The 27,297-nt window shown below is 38.6% G+C and overlaps 1 protein-coding gene across 1 annotated transcript in view; it reads right to left on the bottom strand.

Annotated features, from left to right (window-relative positions):
* Positions 1-175: 175 nt before the first annotated feature.
* DSE (dermatan sulfate epimerase) overlaps positions 176-27,297 on the bottom strand; it is a 35,211-nt gene continuing 8,089 nt past the window's right edge. Inside the window, exons 3-7 of the mRNA XM_027692781.1 lie at positions 21,469-21,937; positions 10,345-10,598; positions 6,347-6,586; positions 4,436-4,643; positions 176-3,209 (exon numbers count right to left, since the gene is read on the bottom strand). Coding sequence (XP_027548582.1) covers positions 1,451-3,209; positions 4,436-4,643; positions 6,347-6,586; positions 10,345-10,598; positions 21,469-21,884 — 2,877 coding nt within the window. The 5' untranslated portion in view covers positions 21,885-21,937 and the 3' untranslated portion in view covers positions 176-1,450. The remainder of the gene's footprint in view (positions 3,210-4,435; positions 4,644-6,346; positions 6,587-10,344; positions 10,599-21,468; positions 21,938-27,297) is intronic.

Here is a 27,297-nt window from a genome sequence, read left to right on the forward strand (position 1 = left end):
TATCACATTTCAAAACAGACTTGCAGAAGGCTTAACAGGAGTAAAGTAGATAATATATATCTAAATGGTGTAAAGAAGAGGAAACAAAGGTTTGTGATTTGAACCAAGTGCTGATGAACATCATTACTGTAACTACCAGGAAAAATAGTTTAATCAAACAACTTTTCCACAGACATAATCATAATGCTTTTATTTAGCAAATGTACTGGAAGAATTGTTTTTCTGTAAAGACATACAGGTATGTCCCAATTCCATAGAGCTTCCATTCTCTCAAATAGCTATGAATTCTTGAAATCAGTTTAATGAACAGAAGGGTATATATGTGGAGATGTCAAACTTATTTTTGTCATAAACCGCATGATTCCATTTACCACTAATCCCCAAATAATTGACCTGGACCCACCAAGAGCTTGCAGAACCCTTGCTGGTGTTTTATAGAGAACAGGCTGTACACAAAATTTTAACTGTCCTCTTTCTAGCCATGTGAACAGAAAAAAGACATTAAATAGATCCATAATACATTTTTTCCCATACTGACAGTTGCTGAAGTTACCACAGGATTGCTTTGGTTCTTTGTTTGTATTTTTACAATTGCATATGGAAGGGCAGTGATCTAGGACATTATTTCCCTACTAAGACATGCTTCAAACTATAGAAAACTTTTGTGAAACTCTACCTTGTAAAATGGAGAACAGATCCTACAGCATTCAGCTTTCTACAGTCTACACTTGGCTAAAACACAGAGGGCTTTTTTCCTGAGAATTGTGTTCCTTTCTACTTTGAGTTAACCCCATATTTACCTTCTGCTACTGCCTGCTAGGTGTCGTGCCTCTCACTTGGCAAGTACTGACATGATTGTCATTTCCCACCATGCCAGATTGTAAAGCATGGAAGAGATAACATGATATAAGGGTCTGCAATAATTATACAGGAGTGTATAATTATACCATATTGAACCATTGTTTGGTTTGGCAGAGAGAAATGAAGTCTAATGCTAAGATCCAACTTGTACACTTATGTTTGAATGTCCTTGTCTTAAGAGAATGTCCAGAGACATCCCTAGCAGCCTGAAATGAAAACTCACTACATGCAAACCAAATTCTGTATAAAAAAAAAAGTCCTTAGAAACAAATCTATTAAGACGGCTCTTCTCACCAAAAAATTAATTACGACTTACATTACTGAACTCTGATGAACAAAGCACAACATTCCCTCAGAAGTGAGGCCCAACTGAAAACCCAAAGAAGGAGTACTTTTTAAGTACTTAGTTTTCTGAGATATTCATTGCTTGCCCTATTCTTTCATCCCTTCTGCTCTGAAAGCAATCTTTGCCCAGCTGGTTTTGGAATGTTTCAGAAAAAAAAAGAAGATAAACTTTGGCCCTATTAGGGTTAATGCTTTTGCATAGACATATATGACCATAAACTGGTCAACTAGTAGAGGTCTTCTGCTAACATTGTGACTGAGAACAGGAAGAATACAGCCACAATAATATACAGCTGTCTACTAAAAGTATTGCATACAGACATCTTTGGCCATGCAGTCTCTTGGCCTTCTGAAAATATGTGAGCTGCATTGCTAACATGACAAAAAATATAGCAATGTTGAGAATTAGAAACAGGCGGGTATAAGAAGCTGATATTGATGGGGCACTACTTCGAGCAGTCGTCACCATCTGTGCCAGCCCTGATTGGCCTTTGATTGACAACCCAGTTTTGTGCTTCACATAAGTGATATCCGCAAAATCCAGAAGATCTTTCATTTCCTCGTCTTCATCTACAGGCAACTCTTTTTGTGCTTGAGTCTGTGCCTTTTGTCGCACTTTTCTTTCATTTACCTCAATTTGTGCAAAAATGTCAGGAACGGCATCAACAAATTTGTAGCCTTTGGCTACCTTTCTGTTTTTCTTTGCTTTGCCACGCTGCTGCTGCCTTTGTGAGATTGCAAATATCCTGTCAATGGCCTCCTCTGTCTGTCTCTTATCTGAAAACCTCAGCAGGCGTTCAGCAGTCTTCCTAAAGCTAGCTGTGTTGCGCACACGAGACAGGATCTGCTTCTCGAGCTGCTGGAAAACAGGCTTAAAATGTTGCAGGTTCCTCTCCACAATCCCCATGTAGTCCTTCACTTCTGGTACTGTGGAGCTCCTAATGGCAGAGGCTCGGTCAAAGACAATTTTCTGGCGGTCTGCAATAACCTGTGCAAAGGCAGAGCGGGACCCATCCTCGGCAGGCCACAGGTACACTGCATAGGCATGCTCACCAGTGGTAACAAAAACATCCAGCTGTGGAGAATCCCCACGGACGGTGAAGCTCTGCACATCCACAGAGGGCCCAATGAAAAGGTAAATGGCCCTTGTGACGGGGTGCCGCAAGAGGGTCGTTACATTCACGTAGTTCGTTCCATTGTAGGGGTAGCCCCGGGGATACATCCTTGAGGCAATGGTGGCTTTCTCACTGTGGCCAGTGTCATCCATCCAGTACATCTTATATATCCCATCACGGTGCCTAATAAAGGCCCCATGGACATCATCAACAACCGTTTCTTCAAAAGGCACATCCACGTTGTGGAAGAAACTGGTCGCTGCCTCCAGAGGGCTGTCATCTTCTAGGTGGATTTGATCCACTAGCAAGAGGAGCTGGGGATGGAGAAGTATGAGGTTTCGTAGCAATTTTCTCAGCTTCAATTTTGGATTGTATGCACCCACTCCTTCTCCCCTGATAAAAACCACCCCGCTTCTCTCCATGGCAGCAACCACTCGTCCCTGACAGTCGCCAGCCAAGTCGTGTTTATATTTAAGCCACTTTGAGGAACAGTCTTCTGTAATCTGCCCTTCCCATGGGGAGAAGCAGCTCTTAGACACAGCAGGGGAAAACATCAACACATTATTAAAGAAAGTATATTTTGGCCCATACAGAGCTTCAGTTATGAAAGGTACACCATTGGGAGCGAAAGTAAAGGAGTTCTGGTCTGGGTGCTCATGGCCAGCGTTAAAGTTCCTCCACCCCTTGATCCACTCTTTGTACTTGTTCTTATGAACAATATCATATATTGCACGTCCTCCCAGCTTTCCTGACTTGAAGGAAAGGAAAGGCCTGTTGATTTCAGCCGGCAAAGCACTTCCATAGGTTACTACTCCCCAGTCCTCAAAATAATGCAGCTTAGGAACCCCATAGTCTGGTGGAGGTACAGAGCGCAAACTTGCATCATACCTGCCAAAAAGATGAGAAAAATGGGTTTAAAAACCACTTGACCAGTTCCATTAACAGAACCTGTACAAAATTCAAAAATGATTCAATAGTTACATCAAGGAGCAAGCCAACAATATAAAGCCCTCATTATGCTTCCTAATTATATAGTTGTAATGATATTTATCATACTAATCCCTGCACAAATTTGTTGTACACTTTTTACAGACTAACAGCTGAAAGCATCTGCTCTGCATTTAAAGCAAGCAGGTTTTCTGCAGTTCAAAAATAAGAGTACCACTAATTTCAAACTAGCCATGTTCTGTCTTATATATTCATAAAACTATTGACTGCAATACAGATCTTTTAAAAAGGCAAATCAGAAGCAGGCTGTAGACACTGTCTATTCTCCACTAGACATCAACATTTGCACCTATTTACTGACTACTTAACAAAGAGAAGCACAGTATCTGTTTCTCCAAAATGACGATTACAGAAGTCTGTAGTCTTCAAGCAGAATTAACAGTAAATTAAAAATTAATGAAAAGGCATTTTAAAGGATACATGTTTATTATTTGTGTCAGTTAATGTATGTTAGTTTCTTTCTCTAAATTAGGCTGAAGCAAAATTTACATGGTTTTCTTGTATAAGTTGGAAAATGTAAGACATTTAGTGTAAAAAGAGGTCATAACTCCAGAAAAGGTTACAATGCTTAAAATATGGATCTAGTAATCTATCATGGCATTTTTTCCAAGCATAACTTGCAAGTAAGTGTGCAAAACCAGCTAACAGTAGCCTTACTGTTTACACTACTTTCGCTTTTAAAAGAAAGTTCATAGTGTTTCTTAAAGCTTTTGAAAGAAAACTATACTTTAAATATTCACCTAATTAATTATAAAGAACATGACAGGATTAGAAAACATTAGAACAGGCCAAATAAAAAGACTACATACAAGTAAATTTTCAGTTCCTTTGGAACTGCCTGTATTCAATACAAGCAATTCTATAAAAGCAATAGACAATGGAAAGAAACCATAAAAGCAGATGTAGGACAAGACCAAGATGTTCCCTGTAGCAACCCATACAGTGCATCTGTGCTAAGTGAAGAAGTTCTTCTGTGCCTAATGACTCTGGGTGGCACATGGACAGCCTGATCTTGGCTTCTACAGTACAAATCTAAAGATAATGAATTATCACTAACAGCAAACAGCTGTAAGGTTCCTTTTGAGCCCGCTCATTCCCTTTCATACCAGAGAAATTCAGTGTGGAGAGTGCACCACCTCTGCCCTTTGGATGGTGTCCCTGGGCCCTCCACCACTCGGTTCCTTCTGATCTGCTCTGCCAACCAGTTTCCACTGCCATTGCGCATGACAAATTTGTCGAGAAACACCAGCTGGCTCTCTGGCCCATAGAACCAGTTATAGTTGGAATCCGCGATGGCCACAGTTCTCTGAAACCCTTGGGAAAAAGTGAAAAGGAATGTAATAAAGAACAAACAAACAAAAAATATGCGATTGTAGAACATGACAGTAAAGCCAAGTGGTACAAACAGAAGCAGCCTTTTCAGATGTTTATAGACTTGCTTGTAAATGAACCTTAAATAGGTTACACAGGAGCTGTTTCCTTCTGCTGTAGCTGACTTGCATATTCATCTTTCTTCTTTGGCTTTGGGCTACAGTCACTACACAAAATGTACTACACTAAATGTAAGATACAATGTCCCATATAATTCCCTCTCCTCATTCAAATCTGGCAGAGGTAACTTTGTCTTTACAGTTTTCACTTTTCTTATGTGAATCTATACTCTCCAAGGCAAAAAACCAGAGGTGCCCTCAAGGAAAAAAATCAGCTTCACTTTGAAACAGTCAGCATGAGCTCATTTTGCTCTTTGGAACCTCTCCCCAGTGGATGCCTGAGGTCTCAGAAGGAGTCAGCACAATTCCTTATGTGCCTATACTGGCATGCCAAAGTTGCACTCAGTCCCCCACACATGGATAGATCTGGAGTTCCAAGAAAGTTATCACAGTTTTTTAACCAGGAATTTGAGCAATATAAGTTCCTAATGAATTGTCCTGAAAATAAGCAACACAAGTGGTAACAGCTTTAAACTGAAAGAGGGTAGACCTAGTTCAGATATAAGGAAGAAGCTCTTTCCTGTGAGGATGGTGAGGAACTGGAACAGATTGCCCAGCGAACTTGCGGATGCCCTGTCCCTGGAAGTGTTCGGGTCAGGTTGGGTTTTGAGCAACCTGGGCTAGTGGAAGGTGTCCCTGACTACAATAAGGGAGTTGGAATTAGGTGATCTTTAAGGTTCTCTCCAACCCAAACTATTCTATGATTCTATAATAAAACCATCATCAAAAACTTGCAAGACTTCCTGAAACTAAATCTCTTCTGAAAGAAGAGACCAGCAATCTAGCTGGTTTTGCATTTGCATATCTCCATCTTTCAGTCACAACTTGGACTTCAAATCAGAGATGCTGGAACACACTCCAAGACAGTGGAGAGATACAGCAAGAGAAATACTAAAAAGTCTTCAAAATTTACCCATCAGGGATTGTCAGATATTTATGTTAAACTCTCACACTGACAAAAGAAAATGGTTCATGTACCCCTGGACTGAGCACAAAAATTTATCATTTGAGTAAATTACTTTTTCAAAGTATAATAAAAATATTTTAATAAATTTGACATAAAAATCTATTTTACTGTTTAGTGGAAACCTGGTGATCATGTAAAAATTTTTTATACTTTACTAGTACTTTTACGTTGGCTTAATCATTTACTATTTCTTTCAACTAATCTTTCAATGTAATAATTTTTGGCAAAGGGAAAAATCAAGAAAAATCTCAAAGAATATTATTTTTCAAACAGAAAACCCCAGCAAATTTTGAAAATCAGAAATCAAATTCTGAAGGGTTGCTTTTTCTCCCAACTGATGTTTTGATATTTCCACCAATTTTAAAAGCCAGAATTGATCTTTAATAAGCAGTGATAAACAAGGATGTCACTTTGATGAATGATGAAGGTAAAATCCAAGGAAATGGTTATTTTAAAAAATCCAAGTACAGTGATTGTTTTAAAATGGCCTACTTCAAGTATGAAATATATTGATGCTTCAAAAATTAGAAGATTCATCTTCATTTACCCAAAGGACCTACCTGGCAGGACAGTCCTGTACATAAATGCAAAGTGCTGCTTGAGCCAAGGGTGGCTGAAGTGATTGATGTCAAAATGCCTTTGGACAAGAAACATGTACTGGAAGAGCGATCTGGTTGTGTAGCTGCCATAAGCCACCCCTTCATAGAGGGAGCCATCTGTGACCTCCTGCAGCAGGACTACTGACTTCTCCATGATTGCCAACACTTGCTTGGTCCACAAGTAAGCTTCCTGAAGGTAGCCTGAAAGAAAAAGACGTTGGCAAAACTAATTAGAACGCAACGGGTCATAGATGGTGCCATTTGTACTCCCACAGTGGGATCCTTTACAGCAAGGAATCTGCAATCTAGAGCTCTATAATACAACCTACTGCTGCAGCATCCCTATAGTTCTAGGGTGAAATATAAAACACAGTATTTAAACACAGCAAAGCAAGGTCACATGAGCAGGGGAAAATCTACCACACATCTTTTGCTAATAATGTAGGATTATGCTTTACAACTTAAAAAGAAAATTTTTTTAATGAATTCAGGACATGAAAAAAGGAAGAGCCAAGTCAAGACTATTTATTGCATTTCAAATTAAAGCCCTATGAAAACAAACCGATGGTCCCACTAGAGGGCTCCAGTAATGCAACAATTCTAATCAGTCATTTTTACTGGCAGGATTGCCAGTGTGGTAAGGAGATCCCCAGAGTTTAAAAATGCAAAAAGGTTCACATTTGAGCTGCAGTTAACTGATATTCTACTAACTCATGCTCTATTTTAAGACCTTCTCTGTTCTAGTTACATTTTCAGTTTGTTGTACAATCCAAAGGGTTACCCAAATATAATTTATTTTGGAAGAGTTTTACATGGTTACTTCCAAAAGCAGATTCCTCAATTCCAGAATAAAATTAATCTTCCAACTAGGTAAATTCTCAGCCTTCAAATATACAAGTTCTAAGCAGTTATAGTTTCTCTAAAGAAAAGCATTTCATAGATTTTACAATTTTGGTCTGCTCTACACAAATCAAAAGATGGGAAGAGGTCACGAGAAACCTTCTCAGGCCCTGTCTGCCTTCACTAAGCACAAGCACAACAGCCTCAGTACTGCATTTACGTATTGCAGAAGTCAGCACACGGAACCCAGCAGAGGAAAGGCTACGTGCCTTCTCTTATTTTCTTTTGGATTGAGTAGCAAGAAAAGTAGGACTAAACAGAGATCATTTGCCTTGTGCTTCTATGTGGCAACTTAGTGTTCTCCCAACTCAAAGTGTCTAAACACAGATTTAACCAGACTTAATTCCACTCTATAGCAAAGCCCAGCTGGCAAACATTCTACCCCACGGCATGGCGAAGCGGTGCCTGCTGAATGAAGCACATGTGCCAGGCTACAGGAGTAGGGCCTCCATTCAATACTGTTACAAAATGTTTCCTCTCATTGCCACAAATACTGTATTTATGCTCAGCAGAGTGACGAGCAATTCTGACATCCTACTAGTCAAGGCTGCCAAATCCTGCTCAGTCAACAGTGAAAAAAAATAGCAGTATATAAACAAAACAGACAACCTGAGTCTAACATGGTAATTTTATTGGCTGGCTAAAAAGAAAACTATGATGGGGAAGGCCTGAGTAACAGGGACAGGTGGTACTACTCATTTCCGCTTACTTTACTCACAGATATCATGACACTACTTCATTACTCTGATGGAGTTGGTAGCACATCAGTCTACTGGAATAAAATACTGAATGTTCTCGCTCTTGTTTCCCCTTATGACATAACAGCCACAAAAGCTGGTTTTTGACTGCTGCAAGAATGTTATTTGCCCTGGTTCAGCACAGTGCATTTACCACCGTAATGCATTAATGTTCTGTTTACTTAGTGTACATCTATGCTGTAGTGCTATACTCGTAGTATACTAAAAGAACACCCTGAAATGAAAAAAGTAAAAGACTCAATGCTCTGTCAGGCTACACAAAAACCCACAACAAATCTTACCTAAACTTAGCAGGATATAAACCATGTATCTACTAGATATATCAAGGAATTACTCAAGTTTCTATTTTGAATATCTGAGTGTCTGAGTATAAAGTCTTCAATACATGCATGTGCCTAGGAGTCATTCAAATTCGTTTCATTTCTCAGTCCTATGGTAATGTTTACAGGCTTTTAAATTGGCTATTTAGTCTCTGGAAGCTTCAATAGATTAATTGTGTATAAAGTTATTAATTGGAATTTAAACCTTTTGTAAGAAAGGTCAACACTGGGATACATCATTTGCAATTGCTATGTACCTGATACAGGAAGTATATTATGTTCATTCTCTTTCTCCCATCCCTTTTTTTTTAATTTCTTCAGATTAAGTCTTTCATATTGGAATGATAGTTTTTTAAAAAAATCTTCCTTTTGCTTTAGACCAATAGAAAAACTTCATTTATGTTTCCATTTTTTAAAAAATAAAGTTGCTCTATATTGAAAACAACAGAACTTTAGTTTAGAAATATACAGTCTGTATTGACCTATTTTCATTTGAAATATTACCACTATTTTCAAATTGCTCAAGAATTCATAAATTTGCTGCTTTTTTCCCCCCAAATAACCCTCACCAATCTTTAGTGAAAGAAATATTGCCCAACTTTGTGATGTTACTATTGTTTGGCACAAAGCATACTTATGGTCTATATTCTAATGAAAAGCAGAGTCATCTTGCAAACTGCCAGCTTTCTGCACTAATGAAGGCTTGGGGAAGGATGGAATTTTATGAAATTTAGCAAAACCCAATGAATCAACATGGTCTGAGTCTTCAATCTGTGGACAGTAAGATAGGAGGATAGGGAATAACTTCCACACATGCTCTTTATGCTTCTCAGCATATACATATCAATCAATGTGCTTGTTCCCACAAGCACTTGACAAGAAGATGACCCTGCAAACACAGTAGGCGCCATAATTTTTTGTCACACTTCTTTGGGCATTTGAAAGCTCCAGCGATGTGCAGATGTGCCTTTGCTTGGCAGAGCTGAACAGCCTGGCAACATCATCAGCATCCAGAAACTACAATTTCCTTGATTTGCAGCAAGTAAGTAGTTCCACTGGGAATCATGTTTTCAAAATACTTGTAGCACATATTAAACAACCACCTGATAAAATACTGATTCATTCTTATAAAAGCAGGAGCTGACTTCCACCTCTCAGCCGAAGCACCAATGGGGTTTAAAGTCGGGATCACTTACCTGCTCTCTCTCACTGACTCTGTGACTTGCATTCTCATTTACACTGTGTATCACTTAGACAAGAGGAGAGGGATAGCCCCTATGCAGAGCATTCAAATCAACTGGTCAGGGTCTTCAACTTGTAAGCGGGAAGGATGGTTTTAAGTCCCCAAAGCAAAGAAAAGGACACCTGGCACAGACACCTCTTGGATGATGGTTGTGGAATGCAAGGGCAGAATTCAGAGGGGAAAAAAGTAAAGTCCTGCTTATCTCCATAGAAAAGACTGATGGAAAGAAAGGTCCTGAGCTGTGGCCTTTGGGTTGGTAAAGTTACACTTTTGCAGCTCTCGCAGGAGACAGAAGTCTTGGACAAAATTCCAGGTTATCCTATTTTCTAGCTCCCAGCTCAAAGTGCGGGGTGTTTCTGACTGCTGACCTTTCCATGCATTGTGTAAGGAGATCAAGTGCACGCCTTTTTACTGATAATCTACCCTTAAAGATGCTGTCTATAAATCTGGACTGGACAGACTGTACACAAGGGGATTTTTACTTCTTACAGAATGTGAGATAAGAATTTCAAAATCACTTAGATAACTGAATTTATATACACACATATTAAGCCTTGTATATCTGCCCACAAACTTTTGTTCTATTCAGTAAATTAAATTTTACTAAGCAGTGAAAGAGCAAACCCAATACTGCTGTACACTCAGAAGCACTTTTATCAAATCCTGACCTTTGCTGCATAAATGACTGATTTGAGTTGATACACTTCAGAAAAAATATCCTTATGGTTTAGCACATACCTTGATTCATCAGAACCAGGCTTCCAGCTAGCAGGGCCACACAGTTGGTAGGCTGGTGGTTGTGAAGGTACTGGAAGCCCCATCCACGTCTGTATGATGTTTCATACATATATCCCGAGGCATTGGCAATTACTTCAAGAAATCTCTCCTGCTGAATCTTGCTAAGATAGCTGTACAAGAAGTCATATGCAGTGGCAAAACCAACCAAGGAGTGAGCAAGAGGGACCTCATCCCATGGGGCATCCTTCACTAGCCTGTCAAGAAAGAAAGATACCAATTCATTAAGTTTCACCTACTTAGTTTTCTCCCTTACTGTACTGTGATATGTATACAATTTAATGTCTCTGAATTCATGTTGAATTTTAGCACAGTAGTAAACTAATTACCAAGTCTCTAAGATCATTTCTTTCTATCCTAAGTATGGACAACATTAACCTTTGTAGATCATTAATTTTATTAGAAAGATTAAGTTGCTAAAGATTAAAATTTTTTTTTAAAATTAAAGATTAAAAAATATACTGGGTTTTGCTAGGAGAAAGATAGGTAGAATACTGATTGTACAGCAATGGAAGCTATTCATCTGGAGCAGGATTCACATAATTTTTGTGATAAAGTAATATCCCATAGTTTATACTCCTACAACCTCTTGTGACACACCTGTTTTCTTTTCCAAAGGAGACAATTGTTGATAAATGGTGCCTCTGGGATTAAAGCTGTCTTTAAAGCAAGTATAATAAAATAACTGACTATACTGTTTCCTCATTTCCCAAATGCATTCAAGGTAAAAGCAGAGAAGACGAAATTTACTTTCATAACTACAGTTCAAATTAGCATATTTAATAAACACTGTGGGTTTTTTAATGCTAAGATAGAGACAAAATGCTGTCACTACTCAAAATTATTTTCTAGGAACTACTGGCTTGTATCCAATGATTACAATGAACTTTGCAAAACAGCAAATTTATATCAAGAAAATTCATAATGGAGGTAGTGTAGAAGAAATATTTGTCTTAAATCAAGCATATATTGTGTGTCAAAGACTTTAGTTTTACAGTACTTACAGTACTTCCAGGCCACAGTTCAACAGAAAAGGAAATGTGAAGGAATACATAGTAAAAATAAACTTTGATAAACTGAACAATCATCAGTTGCTTTTATGCTTGTTCTCCTCTTTCACTTTCTTTGCAATATATTTTTTATTACAGAAATTAATTTTAAATTGTTGAGATGAGAGTGTCCTCCTGCAATCAGTGGATATTGTGGTGTGCTCCTGAAGGCATGCACATTCCAGCTTTGACTATTCTATGACTCTGTAAATATGATTTCATCTTAGTTTGTGTAAGCAGCAGTACGAGCAGATGAGAAAAAACATCAAAAGATTAAAAAAAATCATAATATCATCATTCTGCTACAGAAGCATTTATTTGCATTCAAAATGCATGAATAAACCATGTAGAAATTATGATCATCAGCCTAAGGCACTGCAACAATAGTAGAACACATGTGGAAGTGGGAAAAAGCTACATTTAATTTTTATTTCAGTATATTTAACATCATTGGAAGAACTCAAATAAACTTGGCACATTTATACTTGTATGTAAGGAAAGCCTCTGTATGCTTTTTGATTTGCTGAATTTCCAGAGTTTTAACTGTTCACCTTCTCGCAGCTTTGATCCCATCTTCTGGTAAGTGAAGTTAAACAGTCTTTTTTCCTTTTTAAATGAAATATTTGTCTCACAGATTTTCAATTAAACACATGAATGCACTCAGCATTGTGCAGAAGGATTTGACTTTTTTTTTTGAACTATAGTTTTTACTGGACTAGATTATTTTGTTTGCATAATTTTCTTGGCTAACAGGCACTAACAGAAAATGGTTATGAACAGTGTTAAGACAGACAGCTATAAGTGTGGTAACAAATAACTGTCAAAGCATCAGTAAAATTTCCTACTTATGCTTTCTCTTGATTGTTGTGCAAAAAAACTGCAAACCTGTAAACCAGGTTTTTCTAGATGTTCATTCTTTCTGTATTTCCAGATACACTGGAAAAAAGCATAGCTGAACTGGGCAAGCAACTCTTCTGACTCTTTAGATTTTTTTATCACAGAATGAACTAGGTTGGAAAAGACCTCTGAGATCATTGAGTCCAACCTTTCACCTAATGCCATCTTGTAAACTAGACCATGGCAGTAAGTGCCACCTAGTCACTGAGGTGCAAACGTTGAAAATCTGAGTTAACTGGTTATTTGTCAATCTCAGTTAATTCTCTGCATCTCTATTTCTATTTTCATCTTTCCTTATAATTAAAAAAGCTCTTAAAATGTTGTTGGTCTTGTACATAAAAGTAAAATTGCATTCGATGCCAATTATATGCAACACTGGTACCATGATTCCTGTCAGTAATCTGTTGACACAGGAACATTCCTTTGATCATCTATATCATGAACCCTAATTTCCAAAGTATTTTCAGTTTTCCTTTTCACTAAACCTTTGCATATTCAGAAATCAGAGTTCAAATGGGTACAGGAAATTTCACTTTAAAGGTCTCTGCTTGGAACATTTACAAAGAGTTTGAGGTTAAGCTATACGATAGGGTGGAAGAAAAGCACAGTAAAAGAATTTGAGCTAATTTAAAATATTTAATTTGAAGTTCAGTATCCTTTTAACAACATACAAGTTGCTAATTAGAATCTGCTTAAACCTATTTACTGATCTTCACCTGATTTCTTTTAAAATGAAATTTGACAGTGGAACTGATTTATTGTAACTTGCACTGTTAAGGTGTATGCTAACTTTATATTTGGTTTCTAACACAATACTGCATCAAATTCTGCAGTATAAGGGCATATATTAGTCTCCGTGGCACTGCTTCTGACAAAATAGAAAGCAGTCTTCTACATGGGAAGTGCTAAATTGATAGCTTATAACTGCATTGAAGTTCTTGATTTCTTCAGGAAAAAAAAATAGAACCCCACAGCCTTTCAGTGTAAAAACCCTTCTGTTAGGCACCCTAATCATACCTACTGGCATAGTTACCCACTTTGGGCTAGACAAGTAATTTTGTTGTAACTTCCCTCAAATTGCAATTCTGTACAGTTAAGTCTTGCATAAAATTTCACAGAGGAGATGCACACAAGTAATAGAGAAAATTAAAGATGTTGATTTTAAGATGCTCATTTCTAAACATACAAACCCACAGTCTACATTTGTTCTTAAAATGAAACCCTTTTGAAGTAACAACTCTAGGTGCTATAAACCAGCGCACCCCCCCCCTTAACCTAATTTCAAGGGAATCGGGCAATGTACACCAAACATGAGGAATATTATTCACAAGAAGCATGGTCAAGTAGCAAGCATTAAACGGTTTTCATATCTAAATTATGCCCTCATTTTTCTAATGCATCTCTTAGTGTCAGATTTGGTAAACAGCCTGGCTGATAAACTGTGGGAAAGCATGGAGCCACAGGCGTGCACTGAACAGAGGTGAAAAAAAGAGTTCTCAGGGTTAACTACTAACTACTAAGAAAAGCTGTGTGTATTTGTACAAATAAAGATAGGTAAAAACATGCCAACACTTTGCACTGTAAAATGGTTATTTTCTAAGCCCCTCAGGAGTAAAATTTAACATCAGATAGTATAAACCTCGACTTAGCAATTGTGTCTGAAGAGAGCAAGTAACCTTTACTGCAAAGCTGCATTAGCCTCCTCAGTCTTTTAAAGCAATCAGACGTTAAAAAAAATCCACAGTAAATAAAAACGTCTCTAACGGATTCCTTAATATAGAGCAACTACTTAGTTGCAACCAAAAACCATTTAAGCAAAGGCAACTGTTCCAAAAATTTAAAAATGTATTTTAAAATAACAGCTAAAATATAAAGGCATCCCTACAATACCTTTTTACACTTATATACCTACACCTGTATTTGGAAGAGGTGCCTATATGGAAATTTGAGAAGGTTTATAAAAGAGCAAAAAGTGTGGAATAGGTTTGGGACATAATGATCCAACTCCAAACATCTAAAGCCATATGCGCTGTTCTGCACAAAAACCTGCTGTTTGGACAAATTCTATGAATGGCACAGGATAAATACATGCCTGGGGTGTTCTTTTAAGTTCTGCTCATCTTTGTCATATAAAATATTTTTGTTACTTTATTTTAAACACTTAGAGTTTGATCTAAGTCCTCCTTGAAGAAACTGGAGAAAGAAAGAGATTATGGATAAGGTTGGAATTATGGGTAAGCAGTATGGTTTTTAGCATGGTGCAATGTGGTTTATCTGTTTTAGATTTGCCACCTTCTACAATGAACAACAAATCTGAAGGGGGAGCTAAGACCCAGTTCTCCAGTGATCAATTTATGGCATCAGGACACATCCTGCATGCACTGTATTTGTTCTGTGTATACATACCACCTTCATTAAATGCGATTCCATGCTCTAAATAAGTATACCATTTGTATAAAATTTTGGATGGGAAGTAAAAACCACTATCAACAACAAAGCCAAGATTACCACAACCTCTCAATTTCTTGACAACATTACTAATGCTACTAATACCTCTTCTCTCAGTAGAAACAGTTTGCCCCTCATTACTCACTACTAATTCCTTACTGAACTTACCCTCACCTGGGTCAGGGCAACCCTAGACATGAGTACAGACTGGGAGAAGAATTCACTGGGAGGAGTCCTCCAGAGACGGAATTTGGGGTTCAGGTGGATGAAAAGCTGGACACAGCCCAGTGATGTGCCCTCACAGCCCAGAAATCCAAGTGTGTCCTGGGCTGCATCAAAAGCAGCGTGGTCAGCAGGTTGAGGGAGGTGATTCTCCCTCTCTACTCGACTCCAATGAGATGCCACCTGGACTGCATCCAGCTCTGCAGCCCCCAACATAAGAAGGACATGGACCTGTTGGAGCAAGCCCAGAGGAAGGCCACAAAGATGCTCAGAGGGCTGAAGCACCTTTCTTCTGAACACTGGGAGAGAAAGCTGAGGTTGCTCAGACTAGAGAAGACAAGACTCAAGGGGGACCTTATAGAAGCCTTCTAGTACCTAAAGGAGGGCTTATAAGAAAGATGGGTTTTGCATGGGCAGATAATAATAAGACAAGGAAGAATAGTTTTAAACTAAAAGATGAGAGATTTAGATTTGGTGTAGGAAGAAACTCTTGGCTGTGAGGGTGGCAAGGCACTGGCACAGGTTGCTCAAGAAGTTGTGGATGCCCCATCCTTGGAAGTGTTCAAGGCCGGGCTGGGGCTTTCAGCGACCTTGTCTAGTGTAAGATGTCCATGTCCAGTGCAGGGGGGTGGAACTAGATGATCTTTAAGGTCCCTTCCAACCCAAACTATTTGATGTTTCTGCAATTCTATTAGCATTTCTCTCAGAAATATAAGTGAAGAGGGTAAAAACAGTCTGCCCAGCTCAAGCCAGAATTTAAATCAAACTTTACTGATTAAGTGAGTTCCCTGATCACGGCCCCTGGGATGTCTAGAATTGCCCTTGCCTCACTTTGTATCCACTTCTTATAAAAAAATTGAAGTAAATAGGAAAATAACACTCTTTAACCTAAGACATAGAATACCCTTCCAATCAGTGTGAGATCTGATTTTTGGCCTCTAGGTCAACAATTAGCATGGCATCACTGCATGCAAAATGAAGAATTAAGCATATCCTGACACATGCATTACACAAGTAATCCACATCCTGAATTTTAATGCTCCAAACTTTCCCATGACAAATTACTATATAATAACTCTAGGAAGTGGAGAGTGAAGGACTGAAATTCTCAGTCTCACTATGTGGATGCAAAGGAAATGAGTCAGGGCTCTTTTCTAATGGCTTACAGGTGAAAATTAGTTGAAAGACAGCCCTCTAGTGCATTTTGATGCCATCTATCTCAGACATGGTAGCCAGCGAACAGCCTGGTTAAGTGCACATTAAAAATCAAGTGTGGATGCAAATAAGGCATGTAATAGGGCCAACTGACCTCTTGATCCTGAAATCGCTTGTGTAATTTTACAGTCTTCCCAACACCAAGGGCAATGCCTTGGTACTCTTACTATTTTTCTGACTCACTTCTGGTGGAACCTCCCATCAGCCAAAGGAGAAATATTCTTCCATGGCTAGACAAAGTATACATACCAAGAGGGAGTATACCTGCCAAGGGCAATGCGACCACCAACATTTATTTTATAAACTAGACCAGATTTTAGGTATTTTTCTTACAAAGTCTTCAAAACAAAGTATTTTAATGTTCTCAAATGAATATTTTCTTCACTAATGGAACAGTATTTTACAATTGTTGTTTTGGGAACTAAAAAGAAAAATCTTTGAAAAAATCTGTTTCATTCAAAACAACCTCTCAGCTTTCACCCTTTCCACATTTTCCGATTGCCTGCCAAAACAAAAGGCCATTATCTGCACAACCTTAGTGCTCTGTCATTTGCAACAACAAAAATGTTAAAAATAAAAAACATGCTTGAAAAATTGATCATTTATATTTCCAGTGTCTAAGGTAAAACATGACAAGTTTTACCCTATCTCTTCACCGGTCATTTTTCAGCAGCAGCTGACATGCTCATGTTTATTGAAGTTCAGTTGACAGGAAGATAAACAAAAGAGTGGTTAAATGTAAAGGGCTATCTTCACATCAGCATGGGAAAAAAAGGCAACATATAGACAGAAAATTTAAGATCTTACTATAAAAGTAGGGTTTTACTACTTTACACCTAGGTTTAGGTGTTGAGGAGGCAACTTAAACTTTAGTCCCTTCAAAACTTTCATCTCTCTTTCATCCCCATTCGTCTATAATCACCATTCTGATGCTTCTAAAGCTTCTTTTAGATCCTCTGCTCATTTTTGATTACAAGAGAGTCCTTTTCACACAGGGCTCCCTTTTAGTATCCGTCACGACGCTTCCATGTTGACACACTAATAAACTAGGACTGAGTCTGTTTTAGTTGTTCTCAGTGCCATATTAAGCAGATACAGAAATCTTGTTATGTTATTATTTCAACGGATGACCTCTAACTCTTGTTTTAGCAAAGTTTTATACCAGGCATGCCACAAAGTGAGCTCCCCTTAGTCCCACAGAACTTCAGGACCAATTTATCTGCTATACCAATTAAAAAAACCCCAAGATATAAAAGAAGCTCTTCAAAATCCAGCTACCTATTTAATTGCATGGGTACACACAATTTTTATTTTTACATATGTAAAAGATAAAAACAGCATAGGGGTTTGATATTTCATTTACTAACGTAATATATATTCCAGACACCAAATTCATCCCCCTACCCTCCGTTTTCTTTTTCTTCCTCCCCATAGGAGATAGCATATCAGCATCCCCCAAGCTTATTTTATACTAACTTCTATTCCACAGTCTTATAAAGCCCCCCTAAGTTTTCTTTGAATGTGACTGCTGGTTGACTATTGGGAATCAAACAGATGTTATAAATTTCTGGTGTCAGCACAGAGACCCGCTTTATTTCAACTTGGCACATGTGAATTAATTTTAGTTAAATGATTATTTACATATTTAATTATTTATATGTCTATATTTTTACTTTGCAATCTGTACTGTTCAACATTTAGCACTATCTGGATACTAACAGCAATGGTCTATAGGATACTCCAATACTTTTTGGTAAACAGTGACTAGCAAAAGGCTACAGGATTTCTAGTGTATAAGAAAATAGCAGAAAGGTCACAGATTCGTTATGCTGAAGCCTCCTGTTAGCTTCTCCTGAGTCGCTGTTATTTCTTTGGAATGTCTGCATGTGCTTGACAGTAATTATCTCCCCTATGAAACCCACAGAGCTGGCTGTCAAATCCCACACCTTACTGCACATTGGTAACATACTTGTCTTTAAAAATGGGGCGTCAACTAAGTGGAAAAAAAAAAACCAAGCAAAAAAACAAACAAACAAACAAACAACAACCCACAGATCTCTCTCCTGCTGCAAGAAGGGTGCAGAATTTCTGAATGTCTAAGGCATTTGTTTGTAAGGCGGGCTTAGTAAAGAAGAGTTTTTCACTACTTTGTACAAAACACAGAATCTGAGTGGACTCTTATTTCTGCACAATGTGTGACTGATTACATCATTCCGCTCAGTACGGGAATGGGACAAGACGGCATATGGAAAGAATCATGAGTACAGATCCCCTCGGTCAAAACGCCCTTCTGGTGGGGAGGGCTCTAGGGACCAGTCAGAGATAAAATGCCAGAAAACGCATCAATATCCTCTGTTGTCTCTAAAAGAAGATAACATGGTTCGAATATAAGGACAAATTCCCTAAAATTTTAGACAGCATCTAGATATCAAATCCATGAAAAATCAAGGGGGTTATTTAATACCAGCTTTTAATTTTTACCAGCAAAACCATTAAAGTTCATCTATTTTAACTGAAATATTAATGCACTATATTCTGCTGTTGCTAGTCTCCAAAACATTGTCATTCCCATATTATTTTGGGTGATTGTTATAGTTAGCTATTAGCAATTGCCCCTCTGTTTATTTTAAAATGTAAACCTACTCCAGGATGTAGCCATTAGGGATGCTCTGCTAATGAGCAGCATGCCTATCAACATGGGTTGTTATGACAAACAGCTCAAGCTCTGTTAGTTGACATGAATGGGAACTCAATTAAGGGTGTACTTTATTATGTGATATAAAATGACTATTTTAATAGATGAGAAAGGATAAATGTGCTTAATTACATGCCTCTTCCAGGTACCATGTGTACATGGTATCAATTATCAGTAGACTTTCTTGTAATTGTATCCTGAGATATTGAACCATATTAGGGCTATCGAATGTACCAATTTTTACAAATGTAAAGATGAAATTTAAAATATTAGTCTCCTTAACCTCCTAGGATTCTGGAACAAATAACCAGTGACATTTTAAACTGTAATTCTTTTATCCAACTACTGCACATGCTACCAAATTACACTTTTGTTTTTTGGTAAGGCTTAAATTTTACTTGATATTGCCACAAAAATTAGAGGAAACTCATTAAGATTGATTTTTTTTTCTTAATTCTAGAACTATTTTTAGAGTCAATTATTTTTAGACAGCAGAAGTTAAAAGAAATCCAGATTATACTGCTGAAAGAATCAAGCTGCCAACACCAGCTCCTTCAGCTTCTGGACGTGCTAACCTATTTAAGCAAAGCCAGACAGTGCAGTACATGCTTCAGAGATGTCACATTCCTACTTTCCTCAGAACCACTGTTGGACAAGGGAGAGAGGTTTATATTATTGCCATAACTGATGGAGCTATAGTGTAAACTCCATGTTGACAGCATTCAGCCATAAGGTCTCAGAGGCAAAACCAGAATGGAAACCAGACCAATGTTTCTATCACAGCATTTGAACAGCTGGCCAGCTGGAGGTTATACAAAGGTCAGCTTACCCCAGCCCTATCGCCTATGTTTCTGATTTCCTCCTTCTGCAAATCCACTACTAAGCACTTTACACCTACTTCTTTTGCAAAGCAGAGAACCTTGATTAAACCTTTATTGATTGCTGGATGGGTTGTCTACATCAGAAGGAAAAGATGGGAAAAGATGGCTTCTTTCTCACCAAAGTAATACAAGATACTTGCTTGAGGAAAACAGTAGTTTGGGAGAGGTAAATAACATCAAAGCCAAGTGGAAATAGGATATCTGATTGGTTTTGATTGGTATCTGGTCAGCTGGGTCAAAAGAGAGCATTTTAGCAAGGGATAGAAGAACCCAAATTAATCCAAGGCAGGAATCACAGAACACAAGGAACTTAAATAAGGTTGCAACAGTGAGTGAGATGTAGGAAACAGAGAAGGACAGACACAAATAAGTTCTCCTACTCAAGATAATACTTGCTCTTCTTTCTTATTTCAATAAAACACATAACCATGTAACTATGTGCTTAAGGTGAAAAGAGCGTAGAGAGGAAAGTGTTGACTTTGGAGCAGTTTGTGGGTCCTATTGGAGATGGTCACACATCCTTGGATTCATCTCTGTAAGCTATATCCCTGTCAATGTGCCAGGAGAAACACAAACTGTCTCTGGAGCTAAGTAAAACTGAAGCTTTGTATTGCTGTGTTTTAGTGGAAGATTTTGGAAATGACCACCATCGTGTTGTAACAATACTTTTCTTCCCAACTCCCACGTATCCTCTCTTCTGTGACACACAGACAACATATGGCTAGAGTGTCCCTTCTCTCTCCCATCACTTCTTTTGTTCTAGCCCATGTATTTCTGTGGCGTTCACCACTATAATATATAGTGTATGGGAAGTTGAACACTGTAATGCCTTTCCAATTATGCCATCAAGAGAATACAGATCCCAAGTTATGCTAGCTCAAATCCAGCACAATTCCAATGATGGTTCATGGATGGATGCCATTTATAGGAACACTACTAGTTGGTCTTAACACAAAGAAGGTAAGGAATAGTAGATTGAATAATGAATACTGCTCGAACAGTTAATGTTTCTTCCTGTGCTGACTTGAAATTTGACTCAGACTTCTGCTGAGCTGCTGTCACAGAGCTGTAGAACAGCAGCTGCGAGAGAAGGGAGCAGTGCCCCATCCAGCTCCAGCTCAAGTCCCTGGGCAGAAGCCACTGTCCTGGCAAAGCCCATGTTCCCATCCTCTAACCTACTCACAGTGACCGCAATCCTGGGTCACAGTCTGCAAAGTGCACCTTTTTCATAGGTCCCCCTCTACTGAATTCTTCCTAAGGAAGAACTATCCAAAAGATATGTATGAGTCTGGAAAAAAAAATATAAAAATAATAACACTTTTAGCACTTCTTGCCACAAACCAGTGTGAACTTCTGCCTTCTGACTGAGAGCGTTTTGGATTACTTTTTTTTTTTTCAGTAATTAGGGTGGTGCACAAAGGGTGCACCTTCTTTCAGCATTAACTTGCAAGAGAGTAAGTCCAGTGAAGGTGAAAAGCTGTGTGTCACTGCTGGTCCAGATGAGGGTAAATGCATTCAGCAGGTTAGTCACTGTTATAGTGAATGTTAGAACAACGGAAATAATTTAAGCAACCCACAACCCACTCATCCACTCGCTCCTCCAACTGTAAGCAGTTTACACAGAAAGAACAACTTAAAAAAAAAAAAGACAAAAATCTACCAACTAGGCTGAGCCGCCATCCTCTCCATGTAATCCTTGGCCATATTGATGGCCTCGATGTTTTCAGGGTAGAGTACACAGAACATCGCCAGGGCCCCAAGGTTGTTGCCATAAATTTCATTCCACCGAGCACTGAACTCCTTTGGGTCCCAGGGAGGAAGGTACTCCAGGGGATTCGACAGCATTGTTTGTACTGCTTCAATCAGACGAGCCGCAATGTGCTGGTGCGTGGTGGTGGCCTGGAGACGCAGACTCTCCACGTCCCCTTTGGAGAAGTAGAGCATGGGGTAGCTGTCATAGTTGGCATTGACAAAAGGAACCATTACGTCTCGGTCCTCCCTGGCGCCGTAGGCAAAGGCAAAACAAACCGCGTGTATGAAAAACACACTTGGGGCTCCCCGTGTGTGAGTCCTCATTGTGGCATCAGATCTCCAGGTCTCAATGGCAGCCAAACCATCTTTGAAATGTCCTATGGCAGATGGATGTGAAAGAAAGAGAAAATGAATCCATGAGACACTATAATTCAGAAGTCTCTAGAAAATACAATTCCGTTTAGACTTAATGAACTCCATGTATCGTCCATGTAACGTCCAAATCATTTCTATATGAATACTTCAGACAAAACACCTACTGAGCAATTAATCCAAGAGAAAAAAGCTGTACACTTTGAAGAAAGCCCCTTCCTCCCACATATTAGCTGATACAAGGTAAAGCAACACAACAACAGCTCTTGTACTTGAGATTTCAAATAGTTGCAACGGTGCCTAATATGAAGCAGCTCTGTACTGGCAAGCAGAGAAGGTTGGGAGGGGAGGAGGAAGGGGGAGAGCCAGGGAGCTTGTGCTGGTGGCAGCCAAGCCTGCATGCTGCCTTGGCTGATGTTAGCAGCTGGAAGGATGAGGAACGCTGGAGATTTGTGCCGGGGTCATTTTATACCACGCTTAAAGGCCTCTGATTCTGACACGTCCTCATTTAAAAACAACAACAACAACAACAACAAACAAATCAGAAAGAAAAAAGGGAAAGAGAAAGTGGCAGTCTTAGAAAAACAGCTGAAACACCTTTCCTTCCAGGCATTTAGGATTTTGCATTACTAGTACTTTTTTCCAAGGGGCTCTCCATTTTACATGCGGAGATTTACTGCCAGCTACCAAGAATATTCTCCTAAGTACCTGACTTCTTGAAATGGGCTCAGATGGCAAATCTATGCAGAGTTTATATGTAACTATTTAAACATAGTAAATTACTTTTAGAAATTACCAACTATCTGGCCTAAAGTCTCAGCTAAAACATGGCCAGGATCCCTCTGAGGAAAGCCAGCAAATTCCTAGAATTCTTCTGAGGGGAAAGGTTATGGAAAGCAGGCCCAAGTGAGACAGTTTTATGTAAATAATGAACAGTAGTTTTCAATTATTAAAAGGAGAAATAGAAAGAAAGAAAACCTAAAAACAGACACAATTTTTTTTTCCCATGGAAAACCTGTTTCATAGGATTCAGTCATAAAACTCACAGGAAGTTGAAGTACAAAGCAAGCTTTTACTTCTCCCCACAGGTCCCTATTCCACAGCCAGAATTTCCTAACAGAAACTTAGGCTCCTAAAACCTTATTTAGAGACCCATATCCTGATTCAACAAAGTCATTAATATGAGACAACCTTTACAAACCAGGACCCTTCATGACTACTGGGTACTCAGATCCTTTAGGTGCTTGTGCTCAGCTCCTTAAAATTAATTTGGAGGCAAGCATCTTTGGCCAAGAAATACATATTTTCTTGCGCATTCCTGCCTAGGACAAAAATAATATTGCACCCTGTAACTGTTTGAATTTATATATTACAGCATGCGGCATAATTGCTTTAACAGAGCGTAATTGAAGATGACATTTTCATAGTATTTTAATGCATTTTTCAAGTACATTTTGTCCTTTTTTGGATGGAAACCAATCATTACAGGACACATTATGCAGATCACAGGCTGGTTTATTTGGTAATACTTTTACTATATCTATGCAGTCTCTCACCACATACACACATACAAAAAGAAACATGCACCATAGTTTATCCAAACATACTCAAATCTACTCGTATTCTCACTAATACATAAGGAAACTAATCAACAGTATATTTTGAGAGGAAGGAGACAAACCCCAGCCAAATCAGTACATTAATTCTGACACAGGATGACATTTTTTTAATTGATAAAACCCCTGCTTTTTCAATAATAATAATAATTTAAAAAAACCCTACAGTTTTTTTAAAGCCTCTATGATCCTTTAGAACTGTGGGCAGAGGAAAGAATCTAAAAAATATCTGAAAAAAGGCTAAAAACGCTTGTAAGTTTTTCTGCATTAATCATACATTGAAAAAGTTTCCTGGGTTACACAATCAGAAAAAAATCCCAGCTAGCAGTAAGGACTTCATGCATTTTTTTATCTTGGTTAGATTTCTGTAAGTACTTCTGCACATAAGTGAGAATTAAGAACATGCATAAATTTAGGGTTGGTTTTAAGATTTCCCTGAATTAGGGTATTTCTCACCAAAGATTAAGGAACATACAGTAAGGTTTCCCAGAACTCCTCCTCTGTAAATCTGAACACACATTTCCCAGCATTACACCATCATCAAACACATCTAGTGTTGCCAAAAAAGTCCTAGTCCATACTCTAACTATTCAATAACCTCCTCTTTTTCACCCTTCCTTCACATGTGCATTTCAAAGAGAAGGTAAACCCTTTTTACTACCTTTACATGAGGAGGAACCACCATACCATGTTGTCTAGGCTAAGAATAGCACAATTGGAAACCCAATCTATAGTATATTCATAAGCAGCATATTCAGAGTCAAGGTCTGGAAGAAAGTCAACAGGCATTAACAAAATTAGGAGTTCATTTATTCTTGGTTAAATCATACTAATTTTCTATGATATGAAGACAATAACTCATTACCACAACTTGGTGAGGACAGCAAGCCCTGTCCCGTAACTTTGCAGGGCTCAGTCTGTTGTGACTGATGGATGGGAGAAGGCAGCTACAAAGGAGCACACTTTCCCTTCCATGCAAACCTCTGTGGAGGCTCCAGCCACAACCACATGGAGACAACTGCCCATGAGAGGCCCCAGAATGGCACGACTACAGCTCAAACCATGCTACAGAGAGTGAGGAGAGAGACAGATGTTCCACGTTTTCTCAGGTCTGTGATGTCCTTAAGAGCAGAACCAGCAGAAGAAGTAATGAAGACAATCACAAAGCTCCAAATAGAATAAACGTGGATTTGCAATAAAAACTATCACCCAGACAGTGAGGAAATACAGACTGGATAGTTCTGGATAAAGCCATGACAAACCATCCTCACAGCAATTTCCAGTGGCAGAATTCAACCACACATACCATCTAGCACTTCACCAACTAGGACCAAACCTGACCACACACTTTATTGCTTTATTGACTCTCCCAGGTAACTTCACAGGGCTAACAGGGATGATCACCATTCCTCGGTTTGGCAGCTCTTTAGAAACTATACTGACAGTTAAGATATATATAAAACCACTTCAAAAATCATCAGGTGGTTGCAAAAGAACCAAAGCACCTTCAGCAGAAGAATGTGGTCAAACCCAGTAACATTTAGGGACTATTTAGAGTTCATTACAATAGTATAAATGTGTCTGGTGGGGGGGTAACCACCAACCCAAAAGCACTGAAGCAGATTGCAAATTCAACTGTATTGAAATTTATACCTTGAGGTTTCCTTAGTTAACTTGCGCTGAAAGCTAAAGAACTGTTCAAGGACACACATATGAACCTTGATTATCTGCACAGCTGTGAAGCCAGACCTGTGTAGCTAACTGCCTGCAAAATCCCCAACTTAGCAGTTGTGAGTGAACCTGCTACAAGTTTGCTTGATACACAGGGCTTGAACGAATAGAGGTTTAGGCCTTCTGATCACTTCATTTGCACTCAAAATACCAGTTTTTAAAGTTAAAAGAATTTCTTACTCTCATATTACACTACATCATTACCAGTCACATCTTCCAAGAAAAACTTTACCAAGCAACTCAACCTTTTCTGAAAATGAGGGGGTTTTATTCAGGTGGGAAACCATGACCTGATAAAGTATTAAAAATTAAAAGGAGAGTAAAGGATGCTTGCCCATGGAACAAAATGCTAATATATAATGTGCTTTGAAAAGCTTGTCACTTAGTCCTAGATTGAAAGAGCATTTCTCATGATTTCCAATGTCAGCAGAATCGAACAGTAAAGAACTCTAATTATTCCAGGAGAAAAAAAAAAAAGAAACAAACCAAATTGATTAAATCCTAACTATTTTAGTTCTTCCCATCTGCATCAATCAGTGGATGTTCAACTGCAGCAAAAAAAAAAAAATTGTGAAATTGAAGCCACTAACTAAACCGGACATTGGTTTATACTGATAACTTCACCAAATAAAATACTTAAAAGAGAGGTCTATTTACTCCTGTCACATGTGCACAGAAAGATCATTCCAGCAATGAGAGCAGAGGAGTGGGTGAGGAGCAGAGGAGGTGGGTTAGGAAAGGATGGCACTGTTAGGACCACGAGCTTGCCCAGCTGTCCTTGAAGCTATCTGACCTTCTTGTGGATCATTAAAAACTAAAAACAGGCAAAGGATTGTGTCTTTATGTAGTATTAGTTCTGAAGAGCCACTCTGCTTTGTGGATGCTTTTTCCTAGGACACTTCTACCACTTCTTAAGAAGCAGAAATTGCAGGTGTCTCTGCTAGCATCTCCCACACTAGTTCATGACTCACCTCTGACATGGGTATCTTGTTAACATTTACAGTCAGGAACAAAAAAGGTGGAATTTCTGGTGACTAAAACTTCCACGAACTGGAGGCATTGCAACACCACAAATTATCAGGTTTCTGAATGAAAGATCTTCCCAGAGCACAAGGGCTTGGACATGAACATATCAGACCTGCTTATTCAGTCACCACAGCTCTTGACCACACTTGCTGAGGTCAGGGGCTCTCCTCCACATCACTGTGTGACCCCCCAAGGTCATGGGCTCTCCTCCACTTCACTGTATTACCCACACTGAAGTCATAGCCTTCCTCTACCTCCCTAGGAGCTACCCTGGAAAGGCTCCCTAGGAGCTACCCGAGAAATAAGTGTTTGTGTAAGAAATGTGTTCAGACATTTAAAGGAAAATCTATTCCACCATATTGACAGAAAGCAAATCTTCAGGTTCAGTGTGCAAACTTTTGCCTTAGACAATGATCTCTGAGTCAGCATGGACTTAAATTTCATAACTTTTTTGCATCATTTCTTCATAAATTATTGACACTAAAACCAAACTTTTCTATGTATTTTTTTGCAATGCTTGTAATTGTAATGTGCATTTTCATTTTGAACAACACTATAATTTTGTCACAAATTATATTAGAAGATCACGTTATTAAGCCATTCAAAAGTACTTGTACCAAACTAGAATAAGCAATTTTAGCAACCAATGCCAAAACAGGTAAGAGAGTCATAGATATTTTAAAAAGAAATGATCATTCACCAGAAACAGACACTGACCTACCAAAACTGTGAAACTAATAGGTAACATTGCAATGAGATGTGCGTGGAATCTTCTCCCATTAAATGGAGATGGGTGTGCAACTTTTTGTCACAATGCTGACAGCTGCCAAAATATAACTGTTTGCCATGAGGAGTGGTAGGTTAGATCATGGTGGAAAAAACCAAACTTCTGTAGAAACTCCTCTTTTGCATTTTGTCTGAATACCTCAAATAATTAGCATATGTTTTCACACATGTTGCAATTGACTTTATTGCTGATGAGAAGAGCAGCA

This window comes from Neopelma chrysocephalum, unplaced genomic scaffold, assembly GCF_003984885.1.
Source record: "Neopelma chrysocephalum unplaced genomic scaffold, ASM398488v2 Primary Assembly neopelma1_23, whole genome shotgun sequence".
Lineage (NCBI taxonomy): Eukaryota > Metazoa > Chordata > Aves > Passeriformes > Pipridae > Neopelma > Neopelma chrysocephalum.